Source organism: Pinus tabuliformis, chromosome 8 (genome assembly GCF_031772625.1).
Source record: "Pinus tabuliformis cultivar Carrire ecotype Pingquan chromosome 8, CPIR1, whole genome shotgun sequence".
NCBI lineage: Eukaryota > Viridiplantae > Streptophyta > Pinopsida > Pinales > Pinaceae > Pinus > Pinus tabuliformis.
The window spans coordinates 170,779,458-170,793,534 of record NC_142294.1 but is presented as its reverse complement, the minus strand read 5'-3'; the positions used below and the strand labels follow the sequence as shown (position 1 = coordinate 170,793,534).

The 14,077-nt window shown below is 37.7% G+C and overlaps 1 protein-coding gene across 1 annotated transcript; it reads left to right on the top strand.

Annotated features, from left to right (window-relative positions):
* Positions 1 to 10,037: 10,037 nt before the first annotated feature.
* LOC149234675 (transcription factor MYB86-like) lies at positions 10,038 to 12,753 on the top strand. The gene is made up of 3 exons (XM_089368339.1): positions 10,038 to 10,179; positions 10,280 to 10,409; positions 12,627 to 12,753. Exons 1-3 carry the CDS (start codon positions 10,038 to 10,040, stop codon positions 12,751 to 12,753), a joined length of 399 nt encoding a protein of 132 aa, XP_089224465.1.
* The last annotated feature ends 1,324 nt before the right edge of the window (positions 12,754 to 14,077 follow it).

The following is a 14,077-nucleotide window of genomic DNA, read 5'->3' as shown; positions in this document are numbered from 1 at the left end:
ATGGAACCGTTGAAACAACACATTAAAGGTGGGCCAGCCCTTGGGGCGTGGACCCAACCTTCCACCCACTTCTTATTAAAAAGAAATGCGAGCCATAAGAGAGGGGACAGGTGGGGTGGGCGGGCTGCCCAAGGCAGCCCCAACCCAACCTCCCTTCCCATTAACAAAATTTTGTTATATAAAAAAAGGAGGAGGCGGGGTTTGCCCACCAGACCTCCTCCGTAACAAATGAATCTCAAACCAACTCCGCCAACAGAACTCTTGTGAACTCCGTCCAATTTTTTATTTAAAAACTCAGTTCATTAGTGCGTCCAGGAAGAGGAGTGCACACGTAGTTCAAGGCAGCATGGAGGAACCAGGAGTGGGCATAGAAATCGAGGCAAATTTTTAATTAATTTTTAATGCAGGTGGAACCATGATGGAGCAAAATTTTCAGGAGGGTGAAATTTTTGCAGTGTATAAATTGAACAAATTTTATGTTGATCTTACACCTCTCAGTGACATGAACCTGATGGCGCAGTCAGTTTCCTGATCTGAGTCGCTGATTTTCAGAGGACCCAGAGGAGGGAATCTATGAGGAATCTAGAATATTCCTTGAGCCCCAAATTTTCATTTTCTCAGAATTAAGAAATTTGACAGTTGATTTTTCACTATTCGATGCCAAAAATCTAATGGTGTGTTCAGATTTTCCATTTTCTCATTTTAGTTTTCGGCCACTTTTCTAAGTGGAGTGCAGGTGTCAACATTCATGTGCGAGCAGTAATTTCCATGCGATTCGATGTCGTGAGATCGATGGTCCGAATAGCTTCAGTAGTTTGACATCCTTTTCTTCAGATGGCCCCTGGATGTGAGGTATATGCAGTGTGTTCATGTACTTCTTTTGCTATGCATTGTGTTGCACAGATCCCTGTTTGATGTTTGATGTGGGATCTTGTTTCTTACTAGTTTTCATGATTCTTGCTTTATGTCATGCAGAATCATTTGTGGATGTGCTTGTTGTCATGATTCATCATGTTTTGTTTGAGATCCCTTTGTCGTTATGTTGATGGGATGCTCATGTTGTTGCCATGTATGATTGCATTGAAATCCCTTTTGTGCCATGTTAGCGGGATGCTCATTATCATCATGCATGAGTTTGTGTCATACTGATAGAAGTCCTTTTTGATGGAGAGTTCCTATAGCGGAACATCTCTTGAAGCCACTCCTGCGTGAGGGAATTTTCCTTGTATGATAATGCCATCACTTATGTACATCATCACTATTGACAACACTTAATGCAGCGGCCTACACCATCTTGACACTAGGGCCCGGAGACGTAGTCCCTCCTGGACGAAATCCGTTATCAACGGCTTATGTTTTCATGTGTTGATGAATTTCATGTTCCTCTTCTTTACAACATGCAGATGTATTCATTCATGTTCTTTTAAAAATGTAATTTAACACATCACGAAAGTAAAAGGTATTGGAAGGGTCTGTTGTCACACCCGGGCCTAGATCAAATAGCATTACAAAAATGATTATTTCCTAAATGTACTCTACCATGATCATCTGCTCCATATGTAATAAACTTATTTTTTCCTGGGATCACATGGTGAGATTCCCTAGAGTCAAGCACCCAATCAATGCTATTGTTAGAAATATATAAACATTATTGTTGTACTGAAACAGTAAATAATACATCACATTGAAAAGCTACAATAGTGGTCTCACCTTCATTTGTGTTACTTGATTTTTTATTTTTGTTCCTTCTTCCAAAAACAACAATCCTTTTTCTCATGTCCTGCTTTTCTACAATGAAAAAAAATAAGTCTTCCTATTCTTGATTTCAATCTATCTCTTGCTTTTGAACCCCTATTTCTACTACATTCAATTTTACTTCCACGATCAACGAAGACTAGAGCTTCTCCTCCCTAGTTTTTTGCAATTGATTTGCATCACAACTCCTCATTCATTAAACTACTACTAACATCATCAAACTTTAGGGTCCCAATAGGTGCTGAAGTTCTCATAAATATTATCATTTTTTTCCAGTTGTGTGGTATGGAAAACATAAGTATGATGGATTTTTATCATCAGTTGAAATAATTTTGACAGAGGCAAGATGATTGGTAATTATATTAAATTCATTCAAATGCTCTGCAACTAAATCACCCTCCTTTATCGTGAGGCTATATAGCTTCTTCATCAAGAATACTTTATTTGATGTCATATTCTTGTCATACAAATCACGCAACTTCTGCCCTAACCCTTTTTTTTTTCTTCTCACTCACTATGTTAAATTAGAAACTCTTTGATAGGCATCGTCGAATTGTAGCAATGGCCTACTTGTCGAGAAAGATCCAAAGTTACGGCCCAACTGAAGCATCAGACTCCAGAGTCGGATTAACATTATTGTATTCATGAAAAATCATACTTACTCAATTTGAATTTGATTTGAATTTAATACCATACAAATTTGAATGAAAATATTTCAATTATGAAAAATATTGATAAAAAAAATTAATTTTGAAAAAAATGCATAGTATATATCTTAAGAACTTGAATATATATATCTTATTTTTTCTAACTGTTGATACCTAATCCTTAGGATTGGGTGAATATAATGTAAATAGATAAATAAGTAATATGAACAGTCATCTGGAGATGAAGTGAACAGTCTCTCCCTCATGTATATAATGAAGACCTACCTGATGGAATAACATACGAATCATTTTTGCCTTGAGGAGTTACTGCCTAGCCTGACATGGTATCAGAACCAGCTCCATTTTTTTAGCTTTTATGCCCTTTGTAACTCCCTATTCTGCTTCTCTGCTCTCCATTTAAAAGCGCTGCTCCATACAATGTGCTGCTCCATTCAAAAGCGTTGTCCATACGCTTCCTATATAATACGATGCCCATATAAACGTTGGTGTCAGTTGCCTGGCATTTTCTCTCAATCCTACCTACACCATTGACTTCTACTGCTATGCTGCTCAATACGTGTCTTGAACGTTGCTGCCATTCTCTAAAACAAACCTAAACCCTATTAGACAGCGCAGCGAAAATGTGGTGATATCCTCGGCCTTCGTGCGGTGAGTGATTCTGAAGAACGCTGGTGCAGTGAAGAACATTGCTCCTGAGATTAGATTGAAGGACATGGCACATGCAGAATGCTACGTTGAACTATTGTTTTTTCCATGTAAAACAATTCAAGTACTGATCTGAGTGTTTACGGCGACGAGAGTGTGTTTGTATGGCACAAGGTGTTGCTTTATTCATTGCCTGAATCTCAACAATAAGAACGGACATGAATTTCCAGCAAGCATGGACGACTCTAGTAAACCTCTTTTACATTGCACATGTTGTAGAATGGAACCCGGAAGAAAACGATAATTCTCTTAGGAAGCACACTGCAGTCGATTGGCCCGGAAGGGATTGTTTTTTTGGTAATCTTTACACTTTTGAATCGATGCTCCCGTCATCATCAATTAAATTCTCTTTGTTCTTCACAAAATTACATTAGATGCAAACCGCCCTATATATTTATGACCGATTTTGGTTGAGCAAACAAGTGAATTTTGAAAAATCGTGCATGGGGGCAACCTGTCCCTTGTCTTTGGTTCTGTGGTTCTTTGGATCGGTTTGGTTCTATTTGTTTATTTAGAAAATCATGTCAAATGCCCTTTTGAATTGTAATTAAAAAAAAAAAAAATTACCACAATACAATTTTACTGTATATTGGCAGAAATATTTTTCTATTAGCAGAAGTATATTTCTTTTTACAGTACTCAGTTTTTTTATAGTACAAGATTTTACAATGCATTCAATCATATCCATTGTGGGAATAGTTCTCACTGGCAAGGAGAACTATCCTAAGTGGTCCCGGATGATAAAACACACCCTTATTTTCAATGAGTTGTGGAAAGGAGTGTGTGTCGGAGATGGAGATAAAGAACCAGAACAACCTACCTTAGACAAAGAGCTCGTCATTTGGGAAAACAAGAATAGCAAAGCTTATGCATTAATCGTAGCATCTGTAAATGAAGAGGTGAGTCGCCATATTTTGCCATTTTCAACTGCTTTTGAAGCCTTACAAAAGCTGAAAGAACTCTATGACTCACATTCAGCACTTGAAGTTGTTCAAATCATGATTAAACTCTTCACTCTTGAACTGCAAAATAATGATCCTCTTGCTCTTGCATCTGAAGTAAAGTCTATAATGCATGATATTAAATCCACTAAGGTTAAATTGGATATTCCTCTTATCGCTTTTCTCAAGGTACTTTATCCTACTTACTCCAATTATCTTGAGTCATTGCAAGCAAATGGAAATCTCAAAGATATCACCGTTGACTCTCTTGTGAAAAAGTTTGCTGAAAGAGAGAAATCTTTTGGAAAAAAGACAACCCCTGAATCTTCTGAAGAGGTTGTGTGCCTTGCTCATAAAGAAAATCATCATGCTCAAGATTCTTCAAGAGGAAGAGGTGGTCGAAGAGGAAGAGGAAGATATTTCAAAGGCAAGGGAGCAGACATTCTCAAGGAGAAAAGGCAGATTTGCACTGCATTCGCTGCAAAAGAAATGGATCACATGATGCCTCTACATGCAAGCTACCACGGGACAAAATTGAGTAGCAAAGAAACCAACAGAAAGGTAAAACGGATGATACAGACAAAGGTAAAGCGCTTGAATCCTCTCACTATGTTGTGGCATAATGTAACATTGGAGTAAATGAAGATTTGTTTAATGCTTCACTTGCTTCTTGGAAAAATGATTGGTTGCTTGATTTAGGAGCGACCTGCCACTTGACTCATAGAAAAGATTTTTTTGAAGATTTCACTGACAATGTTGATGGAGTAGTATACTTTGCAGACCAATCAAAAAATCAAGCCATCAGGGCTTGGCACAATTAGGCTTAAACTGCCTGGTCTTCCAGACTTTCTTCTGCATCATGTTCTATATCTCCCACAGCTCAAGAGAAACTTGTTGTCCTTGGTCCACATCTGCCAGCAAGGTCACTCCATTCATATGTTTGATGGCAAGATTGAGGTAAGAAAAGCATCTGATCACTCACTTGTCATGAGGGGAATAGAAGAAGAAAGACTTCTCACGCTGCAAGGAACCTCTGCTCGTGCACAACATTTTTCATACAATTCTCATCATGAAGAAGGTACACTTCCATCAAGTTTATTATGGCATGCTAGATTTGGACATTTGAACTATGACAGTCTCTGCTTGTTGAAGAAAAATGGTGTTGCTGGTTTGCCTACAATTCCTAGGAAATTTAAGCAATGTGATACTTGTATTGTAGGAAAGCATAGCAAATAGTATTTCCATGATTCACATTCAAGAGCACATAGAAAACTTGAACTCATTCATTAAGATTTATGTGGTCCAATGCCTGTTCCTTCTGCAAATGGAAATAAATATATGATGACATTTATTGATGAATACACCAGAATGTGTTGGGTTTATTTATTGAAGAACAAATCTGATGTTTTTCAAACATTCAAGAATTTTCATAAATGGATTGAAAATGATGCACAATCTCATATTGGGTCTATTCACACTGATAATGGAAAAGAATACACATCAAATGAATTTGAAAACTATCTTCACTAACATGGTATCAAACATCAAACAACTGTGCCTTATAATCCCCAACAGAATGGTGTAGCTGAAAGAATGAATAGGACAATTTTAAATATGGTACGATCCATGGTCTTCTTCAAAAATGTAAAGATAATGTTTTGGGATGATGCTGTTCTATGTGCTGCATATATAAAGAATAGATGTCAATCTAATGCTATTAGAAACAAGACTCCATATGAAATGTGGTATGGAAATGTTCCTTTGGTAAAGCATCTCAGGGTCTTTGGTTCCACCTTTTATGCCTTGATACCAAAGGTACATAGAAAAAAACTTGGTACTAGAAGTCGTAAGTGTATCTTCCTGGGGTATTCAAACACCTCCAAAGCATACCGTCTCTATGATGAAGTAAATAAAAAGTTTGTTGTATCTAGAGATGTAATTTTTCTTGAATCATCCAAAACTGACAATGTTGTTGAGCGGCAACTTGATCGCTTAGATAGATTCGCAAAAGCAAAATCATTTCAAGAATTTGATAATCAGATTCCACATCTTGAAGGGAGGATTCCTATACTAGATCAACATGTGGAATCTTCTTCTGAGGAACACTCTCCCCCGCATGAAACTCTAACAACAGATGATGCTTTAAGTGATGTGATTGACAGAATTGGGAGACTCAATCTTGATTCAGTCCTAACTCAATCAACAGAGCAGCCAGGACCATCTGAGAAAGGTCCCCCAAAGTGGTTGACAAAGACACTTGAAAGTGTTCATCCTGATGAAGTTGGAAAGACAGGAACTAGAAATTCAAATCAGTAGAATGGAGGTGATGTGGATGACTCTAATTCACCTGTTGATATGGATGTTTCTTATGATTGTGAATTAAACTTGTCCATAGATTTTGAACCAACTTCCTTCAAAGAAGCTGCTTCTCATGATGAATGGAAATAAGCGATGCAAAAGGAGTATGATGCCCTCATAAAGAACGACACTTGGAAGCTGGTTGATCCTCCATTAGGAAACAAACCAATTGGTTGCAAGTGGGTCTGCAAGAACAAGTATAAAGCTGATGGCTCACTTGACAAGCACAAAGCTAGGCTTGTGGAAAAAGGTTTTGCACAGAAGGAAGGGGTCGATTATGAGGAGAATTTTTCCCCCACAGCAAAATGGGCTACCATCCAGACACTCTTTGCCCTAGCAGCTCAGAACAGTTGGAAAGTCCATCAAATGGATGTAAAAAATGCTTTCTTAAATGGAGATATAAAAGAGAATGTTTTTATGTCTCAACCTGAAGGATTTGTTGTGAAAGGACATGAACGCAAAGTATGCAAACTTGTGAAGTCCTTGTGTGGCCTAAAACAAGCACTGCGAGCCTGGTATGAAAAACTAATTGAGCATCTTCCGAAACTCAATTTCAAACATTATGATCTTGATGATGCAACTTTATTTGTCAAGAAAGTTGGCAAAACAGTGGTATATCTTGTGGTATATGTAGATGATCTTTTGATGACACGGAACAATGAAAGTTACATTGCATCCATAAAGAAGGAATGGGGGAAAAGTTTTGAAATCACTTATTTGGGCTATGTTCATTACTATCTTGGCATTGAAGTAACCCAACATTCGAAGTCCATATTTCTTTCTCAAAAGAAATACATTGGAGATCTGTTGAACAGGTTTGGCATGACACAATGCAATCCTCTTACTACTCCAATGGAACAAAACATAAAGCTCACATCTATTGAAGAAAAATAATTTGAGGATGCAAAAAAGTGTAGGCAACTTGTAGGAAGTCTCAACTACCTAACTACTACCAGACCAGACATTTCGTTTGCTATTGGAATCCTCTCCAGGTTTATGCAAAAGCCTTGTGAGGGACATTGGTTTGCTGCAAAAAGAGTTCTAAGGTACTTGAAGGGAACTCAAGACTTTGGAACCAAGTATACATAGGTGGACGACTTCAGCTTGATTGGATACTCTGATTCAGACTTCGATGGAGAAAAAGAAACTGGGGTACCTACTTCACGATATGCTATGAGTCTTGGATCAGGAGCCGCCTTTTGGAGATCACACAAACAATCAGTTCCAGTAGATTCCACAGCAGAAGCAGAATATGTGGCAACAACTGAAGCAACAAAAGAAATTGTGTGGCTCAGGAAAATTCTTGAAGACTTGCAGGTAAAACAAGTACAATCAACTCCACTCATGATTGACAATACCTCTGCAATAAAGTTGGCCAAGAACCCAAAGTTCCATGATCGAATGAAGCACATCAATACTAAATATCATCTGATTCGACATCATGTTGAGGCCAAAACAATCCATCTCCGTCATTGTTCCACTAATGAGCAAATTGTAGACATCTTCACTAAAGTGCTTGGAAGAGAAAAGCTTGAACGATTCAGAATGATGCTTGAACTCACCAACATCCTTTCATATTAAGGGGGGAATGTTGACACCTAATCCTCAGGATTGGGTGAATATAATGTAAATAGATAAATAAGAAATATGAACAGTCATCAGAAGATGAAGTGAACAGTCTCTCCCTCATGTATATAATGAAGACCTACCTGATGCAATAACATATGAATCATTTTTGCCTTGAGGAGTTACTGCCTGGCCTGACACTAACAATAAGATATTCTGATAATTTTCTTTTGATTTCATTTTAAATTTTGAATAATTTTTAGTAACTCTAAATAATATAGCAGTCGTAGAGATACAATTCACCCAAATATAAAATAAAAAACTCACACATATTCTTCCATGAGAGAACTTAAAGTCTAATATGGGCTTTTTAATTTCAAAATTTATTTGTCGGAAAACATATTTAGAAAATCACCATTCTCAACTTATCTATGTAGAATCTGTCAATAAAAATATATTTAAAAAATGAGTAATAATCCACTTTCACCTATTCTTTCTTTTGCTCTTTCTTGGCTTTCGGTAGTCCAAACTTAATCTAGAGTCTAACATGGGATTTCTAATTTCAAAATTTATTTATCGGAAATTCCTACATATTTAGAAAATCATCATTTTAAAACTTATTTATGTAGAATCTATCAAAAAAAATATATTTTAAAAATGAATAATAATCCACTTTCACCCATTATCTTTTTCCCCCTTTCTTGGCTTTCGGCCGTCCAAAGCAAGAATGAAATGAGATACAATTCACCCAAAAATAAATTAAAAAACCCACACTTACTCTTCCCTGAAAGAACTTAAATCTAAAAATTCTAACATGGGCTTTTTAATTTCAAAATTTATCTCTCCAAAATTGTTACACATAAAAATTCTAACATGGGCTTTTTAATTTCAAAATTTATCTCTCCAAAATTCTTACATATTTAGAAATTAATCATTCTAAACTTATTTATGTAGAATCTATCAATAAAAATATATTTAAAAAATGATTAATAATCCACTTCCACCTATTTTTTTTGTTTCCCCTTTCTTGGCTTTCCGCTGTCCAAAGAAAGAGTGAAATTGAAAAATGAAAATTTCCAATTTCACAATTGTTTCTATTTTCCTTATTTCCTAAATAAACACAGTTATCCACATGTATTATCCACGTGTATTGAGACCTTATCATTATATACCCACAAATCCTGACCAAAGCTATCCCTTCATAGAGCCAAAACATATCTAACTGTTCAGCTCCTACCAAAAACTAGAAGCCAACACTATTGACTATGGTGCCTGGCCTGCTAACTCCTTTGAAAACACTTTTATGTTAAGAAGCTCAAATGAACAAAACTGACAAACTAATCGAATTGATTAATTTTAGAAGTTTTTGTCCCAATTCGGGCAAATTTGGTAACTATGGTGAAAATGAATTGAATGAATCGGTAAGAATACTCTTACCTTCAACTGTGCTGCATTAGATACAGGTGAAATAGTAATTTTAATGTATATTTGGAAATATTTTGAAATTTAATGAATAAAAAGAGGTTGTATAAGTAAACAAGTTAAAGGGCCCAAGACTTGGACATATGGCAGTTGCGAAAGCCTACCCCTTTATGGACCACCAGTGGATAATTCTAAGTGATTTTTTTTAAATAACAGTTATGAGTCAACCTGATTTCTTAGATTGTCACCAATAACGACTTTCCCCACTTCTGATTCGACAACTGTAAGCCATGACAAATTTTCTTGCTATATAAAAGAGCTAATTAAAACAATTAATTTAACTGCTGATTAAAACAATTAACTTTAACTCTTATTTGTCCGATTCTATGAATGTTTGGAAGTCTGCAATTGGGATAAGATAATGATGGCCATTCAAGACTACCCCACCGTAGGGAGAAAGTTATTCTGTCATTATATTTGTATGAAGTTCCCACTGACCGAATCAAGAATACTTCTGCTGAACATTAGAAGATCATACAATTAGCTAGCTTTATATATTAGTAATATGTAGCAATATACATGAATCAAGAGAGCAGTACAAGGGCCATATTTAATTGAAAATATGAGGCACAGAGTGGAGCACACTTGCTGTAGAAAGCAGGCAATAAAGAGAGGATTTTGGTCACCGGACGAAGATAGGAAACTCATACGTTATATTAGAGCTCACGGGCATGGCTGCTGGTCATCCCTACCTGACAGAGCTGGTAACAACTAATAATTCATATGTGATGTCAGTTTGATCGATAGAATCATCATATATTAAATCTGTTTTTACTGCAATTAAGTTGAATGGATATCTCGCAGGATTAGAGCGATGTGGCAAGAGTTGCAGACTAAGGTGGATGAATTACTTGAGGCCGGGCATAAAACACAGCAATTTTTCAAAGGAAGAAGAGAACATTATCATTTTTCTCCATAGAGTCATTGATACTAGGTAGTTATTTTTGGAATTGATAATAGTGCAGTAATGATATTTTGTATGGTTGGTTGGTGGGTTATGGTGTTTTTTGTGCCTATATTTCTAAAATAATTCAAAATTTTGATAAATAAGGCTGAAATTCGTTGTTGCACTTTTCCCATGTCCATCCTATTTACTGAATATTTTCTAATCGGAAAATATTGAACTTGTTATATTTATGAATTCTTCCTTAATATTTTGTAATCTGCACGTATTAAACTTGTCATGTTTATGATTTTTTCCCTTCATATTTTGTAATATGCTCATATGTTTTTTTTTCTAAATAGGACTAAATCTATTGATGGAACAAAAAAAATAATACATGGAGGCACTAGCCTCTGCAGAACCTGTCTCAGAATTTATCATGTTTTAACAGATAGTAAAAAAATACTACCCTCAAGGGAAAACTAGTCCAAAAATTACTGTAAGAGCTGCTCACGCGGGTGAACTAGCCTATAAAAAACCTTGTAGAAGAGTTTTTTGAATGAAACATACAAAATTGACCCCCATTGACAGCGATTACAAATAAAAATTTCAAAAAGTACCCCTAAGATGGTGATCGGGTGACAAAAAACCTGGATAAAGACAGAGGCCTGCTAGGTGTTAACAGGTGGCAGCGATTCCTCCACAATGAGACACCTGTAGGCATCCATGTCTTCTCTGTCTTGCTAATGTCCACTAGTTGTGGCTTCCATCTTCGCATTGCCGCCAGGATTGCTAGCCATGGCTTCCATCTTCGCGTTGCCGCCAGGAGTGATGTGAATCTGTACTGCTTCTGTCTGGTTCAGAGCTTCACCATGAGGTCGGTGAGTCCCTGAGATGGTGCCTGTCCTATCCTGATTGGTGCAAGCGGGGGCTACAGTGCTTTGCGGCTCCTCTCTGAAGGCAACATAAACGATGGCGATAATACACGAGCGCTCCAGGGTGCACCAAAATTGGAACTGAGTGGAATGTCATGGATTCATCTCCGGGACAGAGTCATCACTGGGTTGGTGGGGTTCCTCCTCACGCTTGTAGCTGGCCCTCTGGGCATGTCCCTGTCCACTGCGGGTAATGGGGTACCTACCTGTGCGGTGAACAACAGATGAGGGCGAAGAAGAATTCGTAGGATTGGAGACAGAGAGGGACAACGAGGGAGGGTGGCTGGCTCTGCCTTTGCTGCTACCCCTTCTGCATCTCATTCTATGCTGCAAACGAGGCATATTTGCTTGGGAAGTTTTGATCCGACAAGTGCTTGTAGGAACAGGAGGAGGGATGGAGTGGTTCATGGAGGTAGGAGAGTGGGGAATTTGGTTACCAAAAGCAGAATCCAGGGCCGTAATAGGAGCTCTGAGACAGTGAAACAAGTTGTGCGAGAAATGGATGCCTTCGACCATTTCAATGCAACAGAGGATCTGGCATCTTCTACCCGTAGTCGTTCTAGAGCTCAGCTCTACAGCAGCGGGGAGGAAGTTACAGGCCAGAGGAGGCAAAGTGGGGGGAAGGCCATCCGAATTTTCCATCTTATGGTTCAGAGTGAGGTAACCTTGGCCTTCACCCTGCAATAAATTTTTTCCTCAGCCTTCACCCTGCAATAAATTTTTTTCGCTTGCAGCGAGCATTAAAGCGCCATTAATTGTGGCGGTGGGCATCTTGGTTGCAGCATGGGTGGCCATATGGCCATACCACTTGCCAACCCAGATGTGCTATGCTGTACCAGCACTAAATATCACCCACATCTGGGATAATATGCCCATATTAAACTTGTCATGTTTATGATTTTGTAATAATGTTAAACTTGTTATGTGTATGAACCTATTATGTAAGTGTGTAGTTAATTTGTATGAACCTGTTATGTAAGTCTGGTCAGGAATAGCAAGTCCCTTTATTTTGACTTTTTAGAATTGAATCTAATTTTGAACTATTGGAATTGATTTTAATATTATAAAATTTTAAATCTAATATCCATATTTAATGTGAAGCATGTTTATGTCAATTGTAATTTCAAGAATATCTAGGAATCACTTTATCAAAAGAGAGGTCAATCATTTAACCCTCTCTTGACCCTCAAATTCTTTGATACTCCATGAATCCGCAATAAACATAAGTCCAACATTCATTGTGATTATGGATTTGGACACTACGAATTGTTTCTAACCTATAAAATCTCAACTCTACACCCATTTTCATTGTGATTATGGATTTGTTTTGTAGATGGGCGCAGATAGCTAAACATTTGCCAGGAAGGACAGAGAGTGAAATAAATAATTACTGGAACAACTACCTCAAGAAAAAACTTCTCATTGGCTGCAAAGATCAGAGTTTAAGCGATGTCTCATAGACTAGTTATTCATCCATTTTAAAACATCTAGATATGCATGAAAACGTCACTGTAGAATATGATCACATTGCTAACCATTGCACTCATGTTGCTAAATATTTGAACGGATTTATCCAGTGCAGACCTGTAGAACTAGAGTTGTGTCAATACTTAAGATTTACCACTTTTTGTCAATACTTACTCCAATCCATATCAGGCACAAGATGCTCCATCCACCTCATATGAAAATTCCATTCCATCACCCCCTTGTGTGCTTAATTCTTAGAGCCCTCATAACAACAACATCCCTCTGGTAACCCCTCGATTATCTCCCACCAACTCTGTGGGTAGCGACTTGGAATCGCTGCTCAACCGAAAAACACTCAATCTCTGGTCACTTACTAATCATAAGTTGGAAAATCTCACCTCCCCACAAATTAGTCCTACTTCGGCTGGGAACATTATTGTTCACCGAAAGTGCAACCATGGTATTCGTCACTTTAGGGGCCATGCTAGAAAGCTAAACTCTCAATCCCCTAATGAAAAATTCCTTGTCGATGTTCCGATTGCTGACATCTCATCTTCACGGGCCCTTGGAGCACACATGCCCGAGCAGGATGTGCCATGACTACCATCTTATCTCTTAACACTCGGGGTTTGGGAACACCCTCAAAGTTCTAGGCACATGGACATTTATTTCACTTTGTTCATCCATGTGTTATTTTATTACAAGAGACCATGCATTCGATTTCAAATGTTGTTGCTTATTTCCGAAAAATGTTTCCGCATTGGTATATTTTTGCCACAACTGTTGCTGGACTTTCAGGTGGGCTTGTGGTCATATGGGATCTGCTCTGGGTGTGGGCAACAACCTACTCTTGCTTGGTGGGCATCTTGATCGAGGAAAATTTCCAAGGACCTTGAATGTATGCATATTCTGAACCTATATGGACCATATAGGAACATGATGGATTTCTGGAAAGAACTGTTCGTTTCTGGTATTATGAACTTGAATTCACTGATTATTGCGGGGGATTTTAATCGTGCAATCAGTATGGATGAAGTCTAGGGGAGTACAACAAAATGAGACCTTATTGCGGGAATGACGTGTGAGGCTATCATTGAACATAATCTCATTGATATTTTTCCTCAATCGATCCTCCCTACATGGGATAATGGCAGGAAAGGGGAGACATATATTACGAAAAGGTTGGATTGATTCCTCATGCATGAATCATTGTTGGACCGACTGGGTTATGTACACTCGGAGATCATTAGTAATTTTCTTTCAAACCACCGACCTATTGTATTACACTGGTAGGCGGGGATTCATAGGTATGGTTTG